The 19,328-nt window shown below is 43.3% G+C and overlaps 1 protein-coding gene across 1 annotated transcript; it reads right to left on the bottom strand.

Annotated features, from left to right (window-relative positions):
• Positions 1–2,760: 2,760 nt before the first annotated feature.
• LOC124120992 (meiosis-specific nuclear structural protein 1-like) lies at positions 2,761–19,144 on the bottom strand. The gene is made up of 10 exons (XM_048395636.1): positions 18,991–19,144; positions 13,908–14,114; positions 12,674–12,801; positions 8,510–8,612; positions 7,902–8,131; positions 5,934–6,150; positions 5,437–5,544; positions 5,031–5,153; positions 4,628–4,888; positions 2,761–3,726 (listed from the first exon to the last, which is right to left on the bottom strand). Exons 1-10 carry the CDS (start codon positions 18,994–18,996, stop codon positions 3,610–3,612), a joined length of 1,500 nt encoding a protein of 499 aa, XP_048251593.1. The 5' UTR covers positions 18,997–19,144; the 3' UTR covers positions 2,761–3,609.
• Between the last annotated feature and the right edge of the window lie 184 nt (positions 19,145–19,328).

The following is a 19,328-nucleotide window of genomic DNA, read 5'->3' as shown; positions in this document are numbered from 1 at the left end:
GGTATCTGTCTGTGTGTTGTGGGAGTGGAGGTATCTGTCTGTGTGTTGTGGGAGTGGAGGTATCAGTCTGTGTGTTGTGTATAGACAGGTGTTTGTAGGGGGAGCGGAGGTATCTGTCTGTGTGTTTGTGGGAGTGGAGGTATCTGTCTGTGTGTTGTGGGAGTGGAGGTATCTGTCTGTGTGTTGTGGGAGTGGAGGTATCTGTCTGTGTGTTGTGGGAGTGGAGGTATCTGTCTGTGTGTTGTGGGAGTGGAGGTATCTGTCTGTGTGTTGTGTATAGACAGGTGTTTGTAGTGGGAGCGGAGGTATCTGTCTGTGTGTTGTGGGAGTGGAGGTATCTGTCTGTGTGTTGTGGGAGTGGAGGTATCTGTCTGTGTGTTGTGGGAGTGGAGGTATCTGTCTGTGTGTTGTGGGAGTGGAGGTATCAGTCTGTGTGTTGTGTAGACAGGTGTTTGTAGGGGGAGCGGAGGTATCTGTCTGTGTGTTGTGGGAGTGGAGGTATCTGTCTGTGTGTTGTGGGAGTGGAGGTATCTGTCTGTGTGTTGTGGGAGTGGAGGTATCAGTCTGTGTGTTGTGTAGACAGGTGTTTGTAGGGGGAGCGGAGGTATCTGTCTGTGTGTTGTGGGAGTGGAGGTATCTGTCTGTGTGTTGTGGGAGTGGAGGTATCTGTCTGTGTGTTGTGGGAGTGGAGGTATCTGTCTGTGTGTTGTGGGAGTGGAGGTATCTGTCTGTGTGTTGTGGGAGTGGAGGTATCTGTCTGTGTGTTGTGTAGACAGGTGCTTGTAGGGGGAGCGGAGGTATCTGTCTGTGTGTTGTGTAGACAGGTGCTTGTAGGGGGAGCGGAGGTATCTGTCTGTGTGTTGTGTATAGACAGGTGTTTGTAGGGGGAGCGGAGGAATCTGTCTGTGTGTTGTGTAGACAGGTGCTTGTAGGGGGAGCGGAGGTATCTGTCTGTGTGTTGTGGGAGTGGAGGTATCTGTCTGTGTGTTGTGGGAGTGGAGGTATCAGTCTGTGTGTTGTGTATAGACAGGTGCTTGTAGGGGGAGCGGAGGTATCTGTCTGTGTGTTTTGGGAGTGGAGGTATCTGTCTGTGTGTTGTGGGAGTGGAGGTATCTGTCTGTGTGTTGTGGGAGTGGAGGTATCTGTCTGTGTGTTGTGGGAGTGGAGGTATCTGTCTGTGTGTTGTGGGAGTGGAGGTATCAGTCTGTGTGTTGTGTATAGACAGGTGTTTGTAGGGGGAGTGGAGGTATCTGTCTGTGTGTTGTGGGAGTGGAGGTATCTGTCTGTGTGTTGTGTGTGGACAGGTGCTTGAAGGGGGAGTGGAGGTATCCGTCTGTGTGTTGTGTGTGGACAGGTGTTTGTAGGGGGAGTGGAGGTATCAGTCTGTGTGTTGTGTGTGGACAGGTGCTTGTGGAGGTATCAGTCCGTGTGTTGTGTAGACAGGTGTTTGTAGTGGGAGTGGAGGTATCAGTCTGTGTGTTGTGTAGACAGATGCTTGTAGTGGGAGCGGGGGTATCAGTCTGTGTGTTGTGTAGACAGATGCTTGTAGGGGGAGTGGAGGTATCAGTCTGTGTGTTGTGTAGACAGATGCTTGTAGGGGGAGTGGAGGTATCAGTCTGTGTGGACAGGTACTTGTAGGGGGAGCGGAGGTATCTGTCTGTGTGTTGTGTGTGGACAGGTGCTTGTAGGGGGAGTGGAGGTATCCGTCTGTGTGTTGTGTGTGGACAGGTGTTTGTAGGGGGAGTGGAGGTATCAGTCTGTGTGTTGTGTGTGGACAGGTGCTTGTGGAGGTATCAGTCCGTGTGTTGTGTAGACAGGTGTTTGTAGTGGGAGTGGAGGTATCAGTCTGTGTGTTGTGTAGACAGATGCTTGTAGTGGGAGCGGAGGTATCAGTCTGTGTGTTGTGTAGACAGATGCTTGTAGGGGGAGTGGAGGTATCAGTCTGTGTGTTGTGTAGACAGATGCTTGTAGGGGGAGTGGAGGTATCAGTCTGTGTGGACAGGTACTTGTAGGGGGAGCGGAGGTATCTGTCTGTGTGTTGTGGGAGTGGAGGTATCTGTCTGTGTGTTGTGTGTGGACAGGTGCTTGTAGGGGGAGTGGAGGTATCTGTCTGTGTGTGGACAGGTGTTTGTAGGGGGAGTGGAGGTATCAGTCTGTGTGTTGTGTGTGGACAGGTGCTTGTGGAGGTATCAGTCCGTGTGTTGTGTAGACAGATGCTTGTAGTGGGAGCGGAGGTATCAGTCTGTGTGTTGTGTAGACAGATGCTTGTAGGGGGAGTGGAGGTATCAGTCTGTGTGTTGTGTAGACAGGTGCTTGTTTGTTGTTTAACGCCGCACTCAACAATATTCCAGCTATATGACGGCGGTCTGTATATAATAGAGTCTGGACCAGACAATCCAGTGATTGACATCATGAGCATCGATCCACTCTATTGGGATACAATGACATGCATCAAACACATCAGCGAGGCTGACACCTGATCCCGATAGACAGGCGTTTTTAGGGGGAGTGGAGGTCACGATGAGAACCTGTCAATAATAGGAGGCTTCTCATTCAGGTTGTTGTTCAACACCAGACGACAATATTCCTGCTTCATGATGACAGCCTGGACCAGACACTCCAGTGATTGACCTTGTGAGCAATCAACCAAGACGTCGAGCATGACCGTCCCATCCATTTACTTGCCTCAGTTCAGACAATGTTTCCAGGCAGGCTATCAGGTCTGAGACATCCAGGGGTTGACAAGAACAAACACGGACAGATTTACAAGCATTTACTTCCATCACAGCAGCTGACTACCTCATAGTATATGTACACCCAGTCTCTATTTACAGTGTAGAAGTCTACAGAGATATATACAAACATCCTACTGACAATAGCTCCACCATACATACAGTCTAACACTAGTGCTCATACAGTGGTGAGGATTCACACGCTGACATTATTCCATAGAGTTTATCTTGGTGATTATCATTCTCTTCAAATCATATTTGACATCAGTAATTGTTTCGTGAAGACTTTGAAGTTAAAGAAATATTAAATGACATTTTGAAATTATTGACAAGAGTTTGAATTAACTATATGAAGGGTTCTACATCAAAATACAAAAGTACAAAATGGGCGCTCCTGATGACAGGGTGAAGTGAGGGTGGGTCAGTGGCCACATCAAGGACAGCTACATCTGTGTCGTGGCAAAACATTCTGGACAGAGCCACATTTCAGTTTTGTCAGCCATGGCTGATAATGCATAGAAATACTGGACACGTGGAGCTTATACATAAGTCTGTGATAAATAAATCTTCAATGAAACAAGTTTAGAATAAAAACAAATCTGAAACATCTGGACGTAATAATTCAACAGAACAAAACGAATAAGTTACTTCCACTAAGAACTTGTCTTCCTTACATCGTGTTTGGAGGCCACATGCAGATGTGTTCACAGGGAAAATGAGACAGGAATTATTAGCATTACCACATGGCTGAAGAATCACATGAACATTTGTAAACACAAAGATAACGTGAAGAGTGCACAACTTGATGACAGTGTGGCCACTCCGTCGGTTGTGTCTGTATGTAAAAATGTTGGAGGGGGCGGGGCAGGGCGGGGCACTATCGGGCACTCTGGTCCCAGGCGGATTCATCAAAGGGGTCGATCTGCCTCTGTTTGTATGCGCCCTGGAACTCGGGGCCCAGCATCTGTAGGTCCTGGCTGTCCCGGATCACCCCCTGCAATACAAGCACCGGTTGTAGAGAAGCACATGCAACTGTGTCCTCAGTTGTTTCGATATCATACATTGTTATAGTTTTCCTTTGAATGCATGGTAGGGCTGTTACGATTCACTCACGTATTCGGTGAATCGAACCGTAACCATTCATGAATTGAATTCGTTATTCGTGGCCACTAGAATCAAATATTTATGAATATGCAATCATGTGTATTTACATACCCTGTACCTAAAAATATCCATAAGAACGTATTATATACATAGATTTCTTTCAATGACAACACTCTTACGATATTTAATTTGACAGTATTGTGGTCACTGGTCATTGTCGCATTTGAGCAGATACGAGTACCTGGATATGTGCAGTATATAAAAGTATAATATATTAATAATTAACAAACCATGTCAAATAATTTATGTTGTTATTGTTTCACTGACTATAATAATAATAAATCAACTGCTGACTTTTCATTGTATTTGTGAATTAATATTCGCATTCGTTACCCTATATTGGTGATATGAATCGTATTCGCCTCACAGTGTATTCGTCGCAGCCCTAATGCATGGACAGTCACATAAGAGTGAAACAAACAGTGAAAGGGGGACATTTTCATATCTTTCTGGCTAATGGATTCAACCGACCCTGGCAAGGTATTCCAACAGCCTGCCTGTGGGATATTGATCATACTGGACCTGACCTTAGCTGCCTATTGCTACTGACCTTGACCCCCCTCACAGATACTCCATGCTACTGACCTTGACCCCTTGATGCCCAATGCTACTGACCTTGGGTAGGTATCCCAGGAGTCTGCCTGTGTGACCCCTATTGCTACTGACCTTGACCCCCCTCACAGATACTCTATGCTACTGACCATGACCCCTCAATGCCCAATGCTACTGACCTTGGGCAGGTATCCCAGCAGTCTGCCTGCGTGTTCCTTCAGCAGCCTCTGCCTCTCCTCCTCGATGATCTGTCGCCGGAAGTCCTCCATCTTGACCTCCTCCTGCCTGGCCTCCACCTCCCGCTCCCTCTCCATGGCGTACTGCGCCCGCCGCTCGTCCAGCAGCGTCTCCACCGCACGCTTGTGCTCCAGCTGCTTCATGCGCCGCCGCTGGGCGTTCATCTGCTCGATGCGATCATCCTCCGCAAACTTGGCCAACATCTGAAAAAACAACACTTAGGATTCAGGTCCACTGAACATGAGTTAACATCAAATTGTTTACTTAAATTTGTGATAATTCATCCTGATATTATTATATTAGTGAACTTAGATATTTTGGTGGTAAAATGTGGGTATGTAGTACCTGTTGTCTGAAGACCTCCTCCTCGTCCTTCTCAGCCTGGAGCCGGAGAGCCTTGTAGTGCATCTGCTTGGAGTGGGTGGCCTGTAGGTCGATCCGCTGCCGCAGCTTGCGCTCCATCTCCGCCTGCACACACACACGTCACATCAGGTCAAAGTTCACAACCTTCTCCAGCATGTCAGCTCCATATTTCGTAGCACTTGTGATTACTATACCAGTGATTACTCTAACAGTGATTACTCTAACAGTGATTACTATACCGGTGATTACTCTAACAGTGATTACTCTAACAGTGATTACTCTAACAGTGATTACTCTAACAGTGATTACTCAACTGCAAGGGCAAAAGTAATTCAGGAAAAACTGAAACAAAAATAGGTAGCCAGCTCCCTGCAGTGTATGTACTCACTCGCTCCTGCTGTCGAGCCCGCTCCTCCTGTTCCTCGAGGTACAGCTCCATCCTGACCCGCTCCATCTCCTCGCGCTCCGCATCCTTCTGTGCTATCTGCTCCGACAGCTGCAACACAACATGGAACCCACCATCAGACATTGTATAGTATTGTTTTGTATTGCCCAGTCATAGTTATTAGCTTGAGTTATATACTCCATTACCCTAATCATCAGTCATGTACATCTCACTGAGAAAATAGTACTGATTTATGTGTCTATGCTCATTGTCTTGACGATAACAGAAAATAATTTAGTACATGTTCAAAATATGATTTGATTTGATTTGAAAGTTTGATTGTACAGGAAACTATTTCAAATTATTAAATTAAATTTAATTAAATTAAATAAAAAAATAAAATAAAATAAAATTAAATTAAATTAAATTAAATTAAATTAAATTAAATTAAATTAAATTAAATTAAATTAAATTAAATTAAATCTAATTGCTGGCCTCACTTCTTTCTGCATGCGATCCATGGCCTGCTCTTTCTCCATCTTCTGTTGGCGGAACTCATCCTCCCTCTCCTTCTGCACGTTGGCGAACTGCATGATGCGCATGTTCTCCTCCTCCATGCGCCGTCGCTCCAGGTCCTTCCACTCCTCCCGCGCCTGCTTGAACTCTGCGATGTACGCCTGCGTTGCCTTGCGCTTCTGTAGGTTCCTCTCTGTGTCCCTGCGACACAACCACAGATGTACACAAACCAAAACCAAACACAAGAGGAGGAACTTTAAATACCTACTGTGAAACCATCCCATTCAGACAACGTTTGTGTCTTGTCAGGCCCACAAAGCAATATTACTGTGCCTGTACTTAATCAATTCTAGACCACACAATCCAGTGATTGATACCATGAGCAACAATCCTCTGCTTGTCTGCTTGTTATACACACACATTTTACACCTGTTAATCACACACACTTTACACCTGTTAATCACACACATTTTACACCTGTTAATCACACACATTTTACACCTGTTAATCACACACATTTTACACCTGTTAATCACACACATTTTACACCTGTTAATCACACACATTTTACACCTGTCATTCACACACATTTTACACCTGTTAATCACACACATTTTACACCTGTCATTCACACACATTTTACACATGTTAATCACACACATTTTACACCTGTTAATCACACACATTTTACACCTGTCATTCACACACATTTTACACCTGTTAATCACACACATTTTACACCTGTTATACACACACACATTTTACACCTGTTATACACACACACATTTTACACCTGTTATACACACACACATTTTACACCTGTAATACACACACATTTTACACCTGTAATACACACACACATTTTACACCTGTTAATCACACACATTTTACACCTGTCATTCACACACATTTTACACCTGTTAATCACACACATTTTACACCTGTTAATCACACACATTTTACACCTGTTAATCACACATATTTTACACCTGTCATTCACACACATTTTACACCTGTTAATCACACACATTTTACACCTGTTATACACACACACATTTTACACCTGTTATACACACACACATTTTACACCTGTTATACACACACACATTTTACACCTGTAATACACACACATTTTACACCTGTAATACACACACACATTTTACACCTGTTAATCACACACATTTTACACCTGTTATACACACACATTTTACACCTGTAATACACACACATTTTACACCTGTTATACACACACACATTTTACACCTGTAATACACACACACATTTTACACCTGTTATACACACACACATTTTACACCTGTTATACACACACATTTTACACCTGTCATATACACACATTTTACACCTGTCATTCACACACATTTTACACCTGTTATACACACACATTTTACACCTGTCATACACACACATTTTACCATGCTGTAATACACACACATTTTACACCTGTAATACACACACATTTTACCATGCTGTAATACACACACATTTTACACCTGTAATACACACACATTTTACACCTGTACTACACACACATTTTACACCTGTACTACACACACATTTTACATCTGTCATACACACACATTTTACACCTGTAATACACACACATTTTACATCTGTAATACACACACATTTTACATCTGTCATACACACACATTTTACACCTGTAATACACACACACAATTTACACCTGTAATACACACACAATTTACACCTGTAATACACACACATTTTACCATGCTCTAATACACACACAGAGAGCTGTCTGTGACTTGAGCCATTAGTCTGAATCCCAAGTCTGGTAAAAATCTGTTCAGGCCAGTAAGCTCTGCCACTAGTAGTCTATACTTATACTAAATTGTCCAGAAAATGATGCTGAGAGACAAGTCACTCCAAGAGTGGAGTCACAGACAGTGGAGGTTGACTGATCACAGTACCTCTGGTCCTCCTCGTAGATCTTGCGTACGATCTCGTCGATCATGAGCTTCTCCTTGAGGAACTCCTCGTACGCCTGCTGCCGCCGCACTTCCTGTTCCTCCAGCTGCCGCTCCAGCTCCTGCTGGTACCGCACCTGCTCCTTGTAGCGCTCCATCTGACGCGCCTGCTCCGCCTCCGCAGCCCGGTCGTGCTGCTCCTTCATCTCCCTCGCGATCTGGCTGTCTCGTTTCTACAAACACATCAACAGTCAGGCATCAACACACGATCTGGCTGTCTCGTTTCTACAAACACACCAACAAATTTTATTAGAGAGTTTGTTTGTTTGTTTGTTGTTTAACGCCACACTCAGCAATATTCCAGCTATATGACGGCGGTCTGTAAATAATGGAGTCTGGACCAGACAATTCAGTGATTAATATCATGATCATCGATCCATGCAATTGGGATCGATAACATGCATCAACCAGGTCAGTGAGCCTGACCACCTGATCCCGTTAGTCGCCTTTTACGACAAGCATAATCAACTTTTACGGCAAGCATGGGTTGCTGAAGACCTATTCTACCCTGGATCTTCACGGGTCCTGTGTGCACGGAGGGAGCTACTCACCATCTGGTCAAACTTGAGGGCGTCTTTCTCGGCCAGCTGGGCAGCTCTCTCCTTGTTCATGTAGGCGGCCTTCAACTTGGCCTCCAGCTCACGCAGCTCCAGGCTGAAGAAGAAGATGTACAATGAGCAACGAGCTGCGAGGAGTCACAGACTGAAGGAGAAGACTACAACGAGCTGCGAGGAGTCACAGACTGAAGGAGAAGACGTACAATGAGCAACGAGCTGGGAGGAGTCACAGACTGAAGGAGAAGACGTACAATGAGCAACGAGCTGCTAGGAGTCACAGGCTGAAGGAGAAGATGTACAATAAGCAACAAGCTGCGAGGAGTCACAGGCTGAAGGAGAAGACGTACAATGAGCAACGAGCTGTGAGGAGTCACAGGCTGAAGGAGAAGACGTATAATGAGCAACGAGCTGCATGAGTCACAGGCTGAAGGAGAAGACGTACAATGAGCAACGAGCTGCGAGGAGTCACAGGCTGAAGGAGAAGATGTACAATGAGCAACGAGCTGCGAGGAGTCACAGGCTGAAGGAGAAGACGTACAATGAGCAACGAGCTGCATGAGTCACAGGCTGAAGGAGAAGACGTACAATGAGCAACGAGCTGCGAGGAGTCACAGGCTGAAGGAGAAGATGTACAATGAGCAACGAGCTGCGAGGAGTCAGGCTGAAGGAGAAGATGTACAATGAGCAATGAGCTGCGAGGAGTCACAGACTGAAGGAGAAGATGTACAATGAGCAACGAGCTGCGAGGAATCAGAGGCTGAAGGAGAAGATGTACAATGAGCAACGAGCTGCGAGGAGTCACAGGCTGAAGGAGAAGATGTACAATGAGCAACGAGCTGCGAGGAGTCAGAGGCTGAAGGAGAAGATGTACAATGAGCAACGAGCTGCGAGAAGTCACAGGCTGAAGGAGAAGATGTACAATGAGCAACGAGCTGCGAGGAGTCAGAGGCTGAAGGAGAAGATGTACAATGTGTAATGAGCTGCGAGGAGTCAGAGGCTGAAGGAGAAGATGTACAATGAGCTGCGAGGAGTCACAGAATGAAGAAGAAGATGTACAATGAGCAATGAGCTGCGAGGAGTCAGGCTGAAGGAGAAGATGTACAATGAGCAATGAGCTGCGAGGAGTCACAGACTGAAGGAGAAGATGTACAATGAGCTGCGAGCTGCGAGGAATCAGAGGCTGAAGGAGAAGATGTACAATGAGCAACGAGCTGCGAGGAGTCACAGGCTGAAGGAGAAGATGTACAATGAGCAACGAGCTGCGAGGAGTCAGAGGCTGAAGGAGAAGATGTACAATGAGCAACGAGCTGCGAGAAGTCACAGGCTGAAGGAGAAGATGTACAATGAGCAACGAGCTGCGAGGAGTCACAGGCTGAAGGAGAAGATGTACAATGAGCAATGAGCTGCGAGGAGTCAGAGGCTGAAGGAGAAGATGTACAATGAGCTGCGAGGAGTCACAGACTGAAGGAGAAGATGTACAATGAGCAACGAGCTGCGAGGAGTCAGAGGCTGAAGGAGAAGATGTACAATGAGCTGCGAGGAGTCAGAGGCTGAAGGAGAAGATGTACAATGAATGAGCAACAAGCTGCGAGGAGTCAGAGGCTGAAGGAGAAGATGTACAATGAGCAACGAGCTGCGAGGAGTCACAGACTTTCTGGTTAAATGAAGATGCAAATTGTGATTTGTTTTTGTTTGCTTGTTTAATGCTGCACTCAATATTCCAGCTATATGATGGTGGTCTGTAAATACAGCAGAACACAGATAAAACAAACACGGATAGAGCAAAAAAACACATACAACAAACTGTTACAAACTCCCTGATTTATCTCCTATATATCATAACATAAAATGTAAAATATAACAAACTCTCTACAGTGATTTGTTTGTTTGTTTGTTTGTTGTTTAACGCCGCACTCAGCAATATTCCACCTATATGATGGCGGTCTGTAAAATAATCGAGTCTGGACCAGGCAATCCAGTGATTGACATCATGAGCATTGATCTAAGCAATTGGGATCAATGACATGTATCAACCAAGTCAGCGAGCCTGACCACCCGATCCCGTTAGTCGCCTTTTACGACAAGCATAGTCGCCTTTTACTGCAAGTACGGGTTGCTGAAGACTTATTCTACCCCGGAATCTTCACAGATCTCTCTACAGTGAACTAACGGATATAGCGAACTGATATCTGATCACCGACAAGCCCATCTACCACTAATTAGTGACTTGTATAGCGATATAAACGGATATAACGAACTGATTTCTCTGGTCCCTTGTAGTTCTTTATATCCATGGTCCACTGTAATCGAATCTGGACCAAACAATCCAGTGATTGACATCATGAGCATCCATCTATGCAATTACCATGAACTGCATCAACCAACTCTGCGAACCTGACCCCCCAATCATGTTAGTCACCTCTTACGACAAGCATAGTCACCTCTTACGACGAGCATGGGTTGCTGAAGACCTAGTCTAACCCGGATTTTCACAGGTATAACGTGTGAAATGTCTACCCTACAGAGAAACTTCACTGAAGGCTGCCCAAAGGAAGACCTGGACAAGTGGAGACTGTCACCGAACACATCAGCATGAGTCGATAAAAGTTTAAACCTCCAAAGTTTTTTATACTGAAAGACACAAGGGCAAAATTCATTCTACCAACTTTTTCAGTTTATAAACTGTGTCTTGAGTGTAAAATGTACAGCAAGCCTGCTTCAGAGGCAGAGAGACAGGTGATGTCATGGCAACAGATGTCACCTCCAATACAACAGGGAAACTTAGGTACTGGACATGTCACATCTGGAGGTGGAGGGAGGCAGTTCACGCCTGACATCTGGAACCACTACGGCAACTGTGGTTATCTCATTACTGAAAGGTAGCACCACCAGATCACTCTAGTGAGTGTGTTTGATCTTACGCCGCTTTTAGCAATATTCCAGCAATATCACAGCGGGGGACACTAGAAATGGGCTTCACACATTGTACCCATGTCGGGAATCGAACCCGGGTCTTCAGCGTGACGAGCGAGCGCTTTTACCACCAGGCTACCCGAACCCCCTTTGATCACCGAACATCCCAAAGTGGTGCATGTATTCCAGAGAGAGCAGTCCAACTCGGAAGCAAACATCTTGAGATAGGACAGCCATCTTTCTGCACCTCCCTCTCAGTGACGTTATCGCCAGATCGACGCCCGCCCCAGACGACTGAGGGATGACCTCAGACATAATCTGTCTGACTACACCGTTGGGACGTCGGGACGCCGGGACTACTTTATTGCTATCAATATGTGTTAACATGCATTTACTCAAACATTAACTACAGTTCACTGACAAGGGCTGTAGCGCTCCTTTTCTTCCCATATTATGTGTCAGTGAACGGGTCTCAGCCCTTGTAGGTCTCGGAGCACTATGACGAGTTTTTCTCTTTATTATCAAATGTGGCACGCCTAACCCAATCTCATTAAAATCAAATCTTAGTTCCTGCTACCGCTAAACAATGATCTGAGGACATCCCATTACGGGTCACATTAGCACGACCTTTCATCCAACCAATCAGAGCGTCGCCTACCAGATCCTGAAAGTGACAGTCGAAATGTGTTTTCTAATCATGCATCCTCGAAACATTTAACAGAGGGTATTCCGAACGACAGTTACGGGTTTTATGATTATATCCATACAATTTAGGTCATCTATAAGTCATTCCAGAATGTTTTTTTGGTCAGTTTTAAAAATTTTTAATCGATAATACGTCAAAATATGTTTCGAAGCGTAGTCGCCAGTTTGAAACTAGTGCCGTAAAGCTCGAGATAGCTGCCTTCTGATTGGCTAATGTTGATTTCTTGTCATTCATTTCATTAGTCAATTCGTTCCGACGTGACCCATAATGGGATGTCCTCAGATCTTTCGTTTCTTGGTTGCGAAAACTAAGATCTGATTTTAATGAGATTGCACCTAACCTTGCTAACCTGGCACCGAAACTCCAGATAATTAAAATTCCTAGCAAACTTGATTGAAGTAAATGTCAACCCACAATTCAATAAAATAGATCAATCCACCAGGTCAAGGTCACAGAGTTATTTTCTCCTCAGCTAGGATGTCAAAGTGCTCTTACATGCAAACCAAACGGTGATCTGTGTCGTGTTGGGATGGAGTTACCTGGTTTCACGGATCTGCTGCCTCATCTTCTCATCCTTCGTCTTCTCCTGCTTCATCTTCTCCAGCTGCTGAGCCAGTTGTTCCTCTTGGGCGAGCTGCTGGTCCTTTAACAACCTGTCCCGCTCCGACTACAACGCAACATCACAACGGTGACACAGTGAAACAATGACACAGCATAGGACACCTCAACACTACTGACAGTGTAGGACATCTCACCCTACTGATACAGTGTAGGACATCTCACCCTACTGACAGTGTAGGACATCTCACCCTACTGATACAGTGTAGGACATCTCACACTACTGACAGTGTAGGACATCTCACCCTACTGATACAGTGTAGGACATCTCACACTACTGATACAGTGTAGGACACCTCACACTACTGACAGTGTAGGACATCTCACCCTACTGACAGTGTAGGACATCTCACACTACTGACAGTGTAGGACATCTCACTCTACTGACAGTGTAGGACATCTCACCCTACTGACAGCGTAGGATATCTCACCCTAATGATACAGTGTAGGACATCTCACCCTACTGATACAGTGTAGGACATCTCACCCTAGTGACACAGTGTAGGACATTTCACTCTACTGATACAGTGTAGAATATCTCACCCTACTGATACAGTGTAGGACATCTCACCCTAGTGACACAGTGTAGGACATTTCACTCTACTGATACAGTGTAGGATATCTCACCCTACTGATACAGTGTAGGACATCTCACCCTACTGACAGTGTAGGACATCTCACCCTAGTGACACAGTGTAGGACATTTCACTCTACTGATACAGTGTAGAATATCTCACCCTACTGATACAGTGTAGGATATCTCACCCTAATGATACAGTGTAGGACATCTCACCCTACTGATACAGTGTAGGATATCTCACCCTACTGACAGTGTAGGACATCTCACCCTACTGACACAGTGTAGGATATCTCACCCTACTGATACAGTGTAGGACATCTCACCCTACTGATACAGTGTAGGATATTTCACCCTACTGATACAGTGTAGGATATTTCACCCTACTGATACAGTGTAGGACATCTCACCCTAATGATACAGTGTAGGACATCTCACCCTACTGACAGTGTAGGACATATCTCACTCTAATGATACACTGTAGGACATCTCACCCTACTGATACAGTGTAGGACATCTCACCCTAATGATACAGTGTTGGACATCTCACCCTAATGATACAGTGTAGGACATCTCACCCTCAATATCGACTCCTCCATTTCTCGCTCCTTGTTTTCTATTTGTTGCCGCCGCAGGAAGCGCTTGTCCTCGATCCTCTCCTCGCTGCGCATGTTGGCATCCATTATCCTCTCCGTGGCGAGTCGTTTCAGCGTGTCCTCTCTCACCTCCTCCTGCCTGCGAGTCTGCTCCAGCATGTGGCCGCGCATGTTGCTGCGGATGTTGGTCTACAAAACAAGCATCTCCACTTACAGCTCACAAAACACAGCAAGTACTTTCAGCAACTCGGAGAGTGGGGTTTGTCAAGACAACAAAGTCAAAAGTTTGTGGAGTGACCCCCCAGGTTCAAAGTTAAAAGTTAAAGAGGTTGCATACGAAAAACAAACAAAATCAAGAAATGGGTATATTTGGTATCATTTTGTAGGAAAATATGTCCTGAATCAAATTACGCAATAAAAAAACCAAGTCACCACGGCATTTTTTGAATAAGTGGCGCCATCTAGAGGCACCGGATGATAAAATCATTTTGACAATAAAATGGTCATTTTAAAGTTTGATTATTAAATGAGTGTTTTTAAATAGACATTTTACAGTATTGATATGACACAAAACAGAAAAATGAAAATTCAAGTCAAAATATTTTTAATTTCACACACATCATTTGACTTTAAAAAAAGCACATTTTCCAAAAAAATTGATTCATCAGACAAAAAAGCACTTTACAAAATCAAGATATTTTTCAAACTGGCTTATTTCTAATGTTTTTTCATTGTAAAATAAAATTATAAAATAAAAACAACATGTTACCAGAGGATATTCAAATTATTTTCAATCAACACAGCATAACCCTAAAATAATGAATCAGGGGAGGTAATTCTTGCCCAAATCTACATTTCTATGAGTTCTTATGCAGACATTTTGGCGGAAGTACAATTAGCCGCGAGTCAAAGGGACGTAACTGCATTACAAATACTCGCCGTTACATGCGCATCCGGTATGCGCATGAACAATGGTATCCAACATCTTTAAAAGTTAAAAGAACACACACACGAGTTTACTCGGCTTTGGAAACAAATGAAAACACATGAATAGACCATGTATGAAGTGACGATGTGACAGATATATCAGAATTCTGGGTAGGAAAGTGATTGGCTTCATACTACCAGGACATATTTCTTATTGTAATCTTGACTTTGATGAACACTGGCTTATATAAATCAAGCTGGCAATTGGTATTTTGACTTTCTCTTCAATTTGCCTCTGATAAAAAAGATGACTGAAGCCAGTCTACTCTGCGCAGAGCTTGCATTGTCAGCTTCACTGTGCGGAGCTCTATTGTTTTGGTTCGAGAATCGAACCGGGCATGAGACGTCACACTCGGAAATAATTTCATGCATGATTTAAGGTGAGGTGAAATGGGGTTTAACGTCGCGTCCAAGATTATTGCACTTATATATAGCGACGTGCATGCACGTGTGTGTGTGTGTGTGGCTGCTTGTACTAGACCGGACTGATGCCGATTTATAGTGCTAGCTCACTGAGATACCATGCCGCAGTTTAACATGAATACCCCACTCAGTGAGTGAGTGAGTGAGTGAGTATGGTTTTACGCCGCTTTTAGCAATATTCCAGCAATATCATGCGGGGGACACCAGAAATGGGCGAATACCCCACTGAGACACAGTATACTGACTCCGAGCAAACCAGTCCTTGTTTTAGCCCCTTAATGCCGAGCGCCAGACAGGGTAACAACAATGCTTGATTTAAAAGCGCACAGCTCTATTGTTTTAGTTCAAGAATTGAACTGGGCATGAGACGTCACACTTGGAAATACATGTAATTTCATGCATGTTTTAAAAGCCCACAGAGCCATCGACTTACAGTGCCTTTAAACTGCGGCCTGGTATCTCAGGTGAGGTGAGGTGAAATTGGGTTTAACGTCGCGTCCAAGATTATTGCACTTATATAGCGACGTGTGGTATCTCAGAGGGCTAAGCACTATATATAAAATTTGCATTTGTCAAACACACGCACACACACTAATCTTGAACCCCATTACACCTCACCTCCCTTCTGCCAGATGAAACGGATGAATGGACTAGAGACACACAAACACAGAAGCAGGCTACTATGGCTATCTATGGTCAGATATTGAGTCACTATAGTCAGGGTATGAAACTCCCAAAATTTTCAGCCAGACCACAGGACTGGCTAGCTGAAATACTTGCCAGCCCTGACCAAAACCTGCCTGCCCACTATAATCATATGTTTTTCAGGATAATTTAATTAAAACTTTAAATCGGATTCATTGAACATGAAGTGATGCAAGAAAAGAAATAGCAAACACTTTTTAGGTCAGATTTGTATTTAATATCCTACAATACATCATGTAAATAATGCTTATCATCAGGAAATATTTAGAATATTTTTACATACGAAATATAACCCGACCGTCGGGCAGGGGGATTTGAAAATCTGGCAGCCCGAGTTGAAATCAACCCGTCTCGGATGGTCGGGCAGGCAGGTATTTCGAACACTGCTATAGAACTAGTAGACTCAAACATATCTGGCACAGACTGGAATGGTCAGCATCAGAAATTAGCTCTTATCCGATAGTCCCTGCCGTACTGCCCACTGGCTGAGGTAATATTAGGACCAGGGTTTCAGATGACCGTCGGTCATTGGTCATAGACCAAAAAAAATTCAATTTGTAGATGATTTGTTTAAGTAGATGATTTGTTTTTTGACCGATAGAAATGCTAAGCAAGGCGTTGAATGTTTCATAATTTCATGATTACAAGGAATATAGTAAGGATTATTCTTACTTACAGTATCGATTTTAATGACCAATGAAATGCTCTCAAAGTTTTGTGTCATTGTGAGAATATACAGTACAAATATCGTCCTGTTTTCAATCAGAGCTTTCAACACCAGGCCTTTATTACTGTTCATGACGTGATGATATTGTATGTCGTATTAATGTCTTACGTTGGCTATGTTGTCTTATTTTCCACCAAGTAGTAAGTACAAGGTAAGGTATGCTTGAACGTGGGGACTGGGTCAGACATTGCACGTTGGGCCAGTTGTCCTTGTGTCTGGGGGATGGGGGGTGAAGTTTATGGCAGTGCTGCCCCCAGACCTGGCGGGTAGCTGGGTGTACAGAAGCTATGCACGATTCTTTAAAAGTACTGATTTAACTTTGAGTTTTTACTGCAGTAAAAAAGACTGACAGATACACAGGAGTTTTAAACATGATGTTTGAACAAATATATTTGCAGCATTTTTATGTTTAAGGCGTCGAATTGACTATGTGCCCAACAATATCTATGAAAAGTGACACACTTTTCAAGGTCTATGGGCCCTAGGGCCCACCTTAATAAAATTCTGGGTTCATCAATGGATTAAAAAATAAAACAATGCAGTCATCAAAAATTGTAACTGAAATTCTGAGCAGCGTATGTCTTTGTACGTTTGGTCTGCATCAGTGGCAAATGCTGTCACGAGCCATAGCAACTTAGTCAAGGTTTTTCCTTATTGCAACGTTTATGGCCAGATCATATATATTCATCTAATCACAAACAGTATTGCACTGATTTCTTAAACTGATGGCTCATTCGCCATTTTTGTTTATTTGACTTATTGACTATTGACATTCTTGCCATGACTAATTTCATTTCTTGGGTCCAAGTCATTTACCTATGCACAACATTTTGTGTCAAAATCACTGAGTATTAGTAGACACCTGACATTATTACGGGTTTTGCAAAATTCGACGTAATAAGCGCCCTAGGCGCTCTCAAAATTAGAAACAGGGGGCTCTTATTAGAATATTATTTTGGTGAAAAAAACAGAGTTGAAAGATAAATTTTGTGGTTTAAGCTTACAGCCTGAAATGTTTATGTACGACAGATATATTTTTCCAGAATTTAATTGCCCATAATTAAGGGTGTGCATAACACACGAGTGTGTATTATATGCGAATAAATAAGTCTTGTGTACATTGTTGGGATTGTTAACTTGCCAATATATTAGGAAATATCGCTGTGGGCGCTTATTACGTCGATATTATATTATTATTGTAAAGACTGGTTGACTGAAAATGTTGGTGTCTATATCTGATGGCGTCTTCTCGTGTTGAATCAAAATGATCTGCTTCAAGCAGGGATAAATCTATGATTCCAAACTAAGTCCCCTTGGTAGGCAGACTGGGAAATATAGATGCAGAAACTGAACCACTACATCGCAGATCTCTGATGACTGTGTCCTGCTGTTACATAAATATTGTGGTAAAACGTAATAGGATGTGCACGTAATATTGAAGTACCTACAGTTTGATGACTTCAAGCCCAAGCAAGGATGACAAATTACACATAACACAGGGATGAGTGATGCTGAGAGTCAATGGTTGTTTCAAAATAAATACAAGGCAAGGAGACTACAGATGAACATGATTGTGTAGCCGTTGGTTTGTTAACAAGGGCCAATAGGTTGAAATAAATGACATTCATATTTCATGAGATGTCGAGGTGTGATTCGAACCGAGTGAGAAATCTTGAATATGGACCAAGATGGCGAGTGTCATTTGTCTATATCTATAGAAGGGTGTGATATTTTTCTTTACAGATATTTTATACTATACAAGTTATCATCGAGTTCCTGGGATTTTTATTTGTCCCAGCCTAATATAAACACTATAATGTCCTGGCCGTACATGCACCAAAAGTAGATCTATAAACAGGTGGTACATACATTATATATAGGCCTATCCCAGAGTCTAATGCACAGTGTGTTTTTATGTCAATATCTATCCATAGGATTTTTAATTTTTATGGTACATTTCTTCAAAACTGCAAAAACTATGTCAGTCTAAAATTGTGGCCCAATTGAACTATTAACATATAGAATTAACACAAGTAGCAAGCAGTACTTTCGAGGGTATTGGGACAACGGTAAGCATGTTAGTGGTGGCTCGAAATTAGGGGACAATGACTCTTCATTGCACTTTCAATACTGTGTAAATACTCCTTATAACAACAGTACGCTATTTACTTATGCCTTCATCATTAAACATTAAACATTGAAAATAGAACACTGAACACTCACCATCATCTTGCTTTTTTGCAAGTTCTACTCGATTTGTAACAGATTTATCTTCCCTCCTTTTTCACCGAATCTCTAATATGGCCACCTCAGTGTTATTGTATAGGGAAGTATCTACAAGCGTTGCTAGGGGTGACAGGAAACCAGTAATCTCAGAGAAAGAGCTCTCGTCGAATATCATTGAAATAATATTCACCACATTTCTCACAAACAGATTTTCATATTATTAAATTATTTACAGAAACATTGAAGAAACGTAATATTTCAAATAATAATACTTAGATTTGGAAGGAAGCATTATCATTTAACGTGTCACCCCTTTCCTCATTGAATAGACTCGA

The sequence above is a fragment of the Haliotis rufescens genome, unplaced genomic scaffold, assembly GCF_023055435.1.
Source record: "Haliotis rufescens isolate VD_foot unplaced genomic scaffold, xgHalRufe1.0.p SCAF_14, whole genome shotgun sequence".
Lineage (NCBI taxonomy): Eukaryota > Metazoa > Mollusca > Gastropoda > Lepetellida > Haliotidae > Haliotis > Haliotis rufescens.
The sequence above is the reverse complement of the archived record's forward strand: the minus strand, read 5'-3'. Positions and strand labels throughout refer to the sequence as shown.

Excerpts from the sequence above, each read along its gene's own strand:
- LOC124120992 (XM_048395636.1), bottom strand. Across the intron at positions 8,613-12,673 it reads CAGCAGATCCGTGAAACCAG|CCTGGAGCTGCGTGAGCTGG; the intron begins GTAACTCCATCC and ends CTTCTTCTTCAG. Across the intron at positions 8,132-8,509 it reads CCCTCAAGTTTGACCAGATG|AAACGAGACAGCCAGATCGC; the intron begins GTGAGTAGCTCC and ends ATGTGTTTGTAG.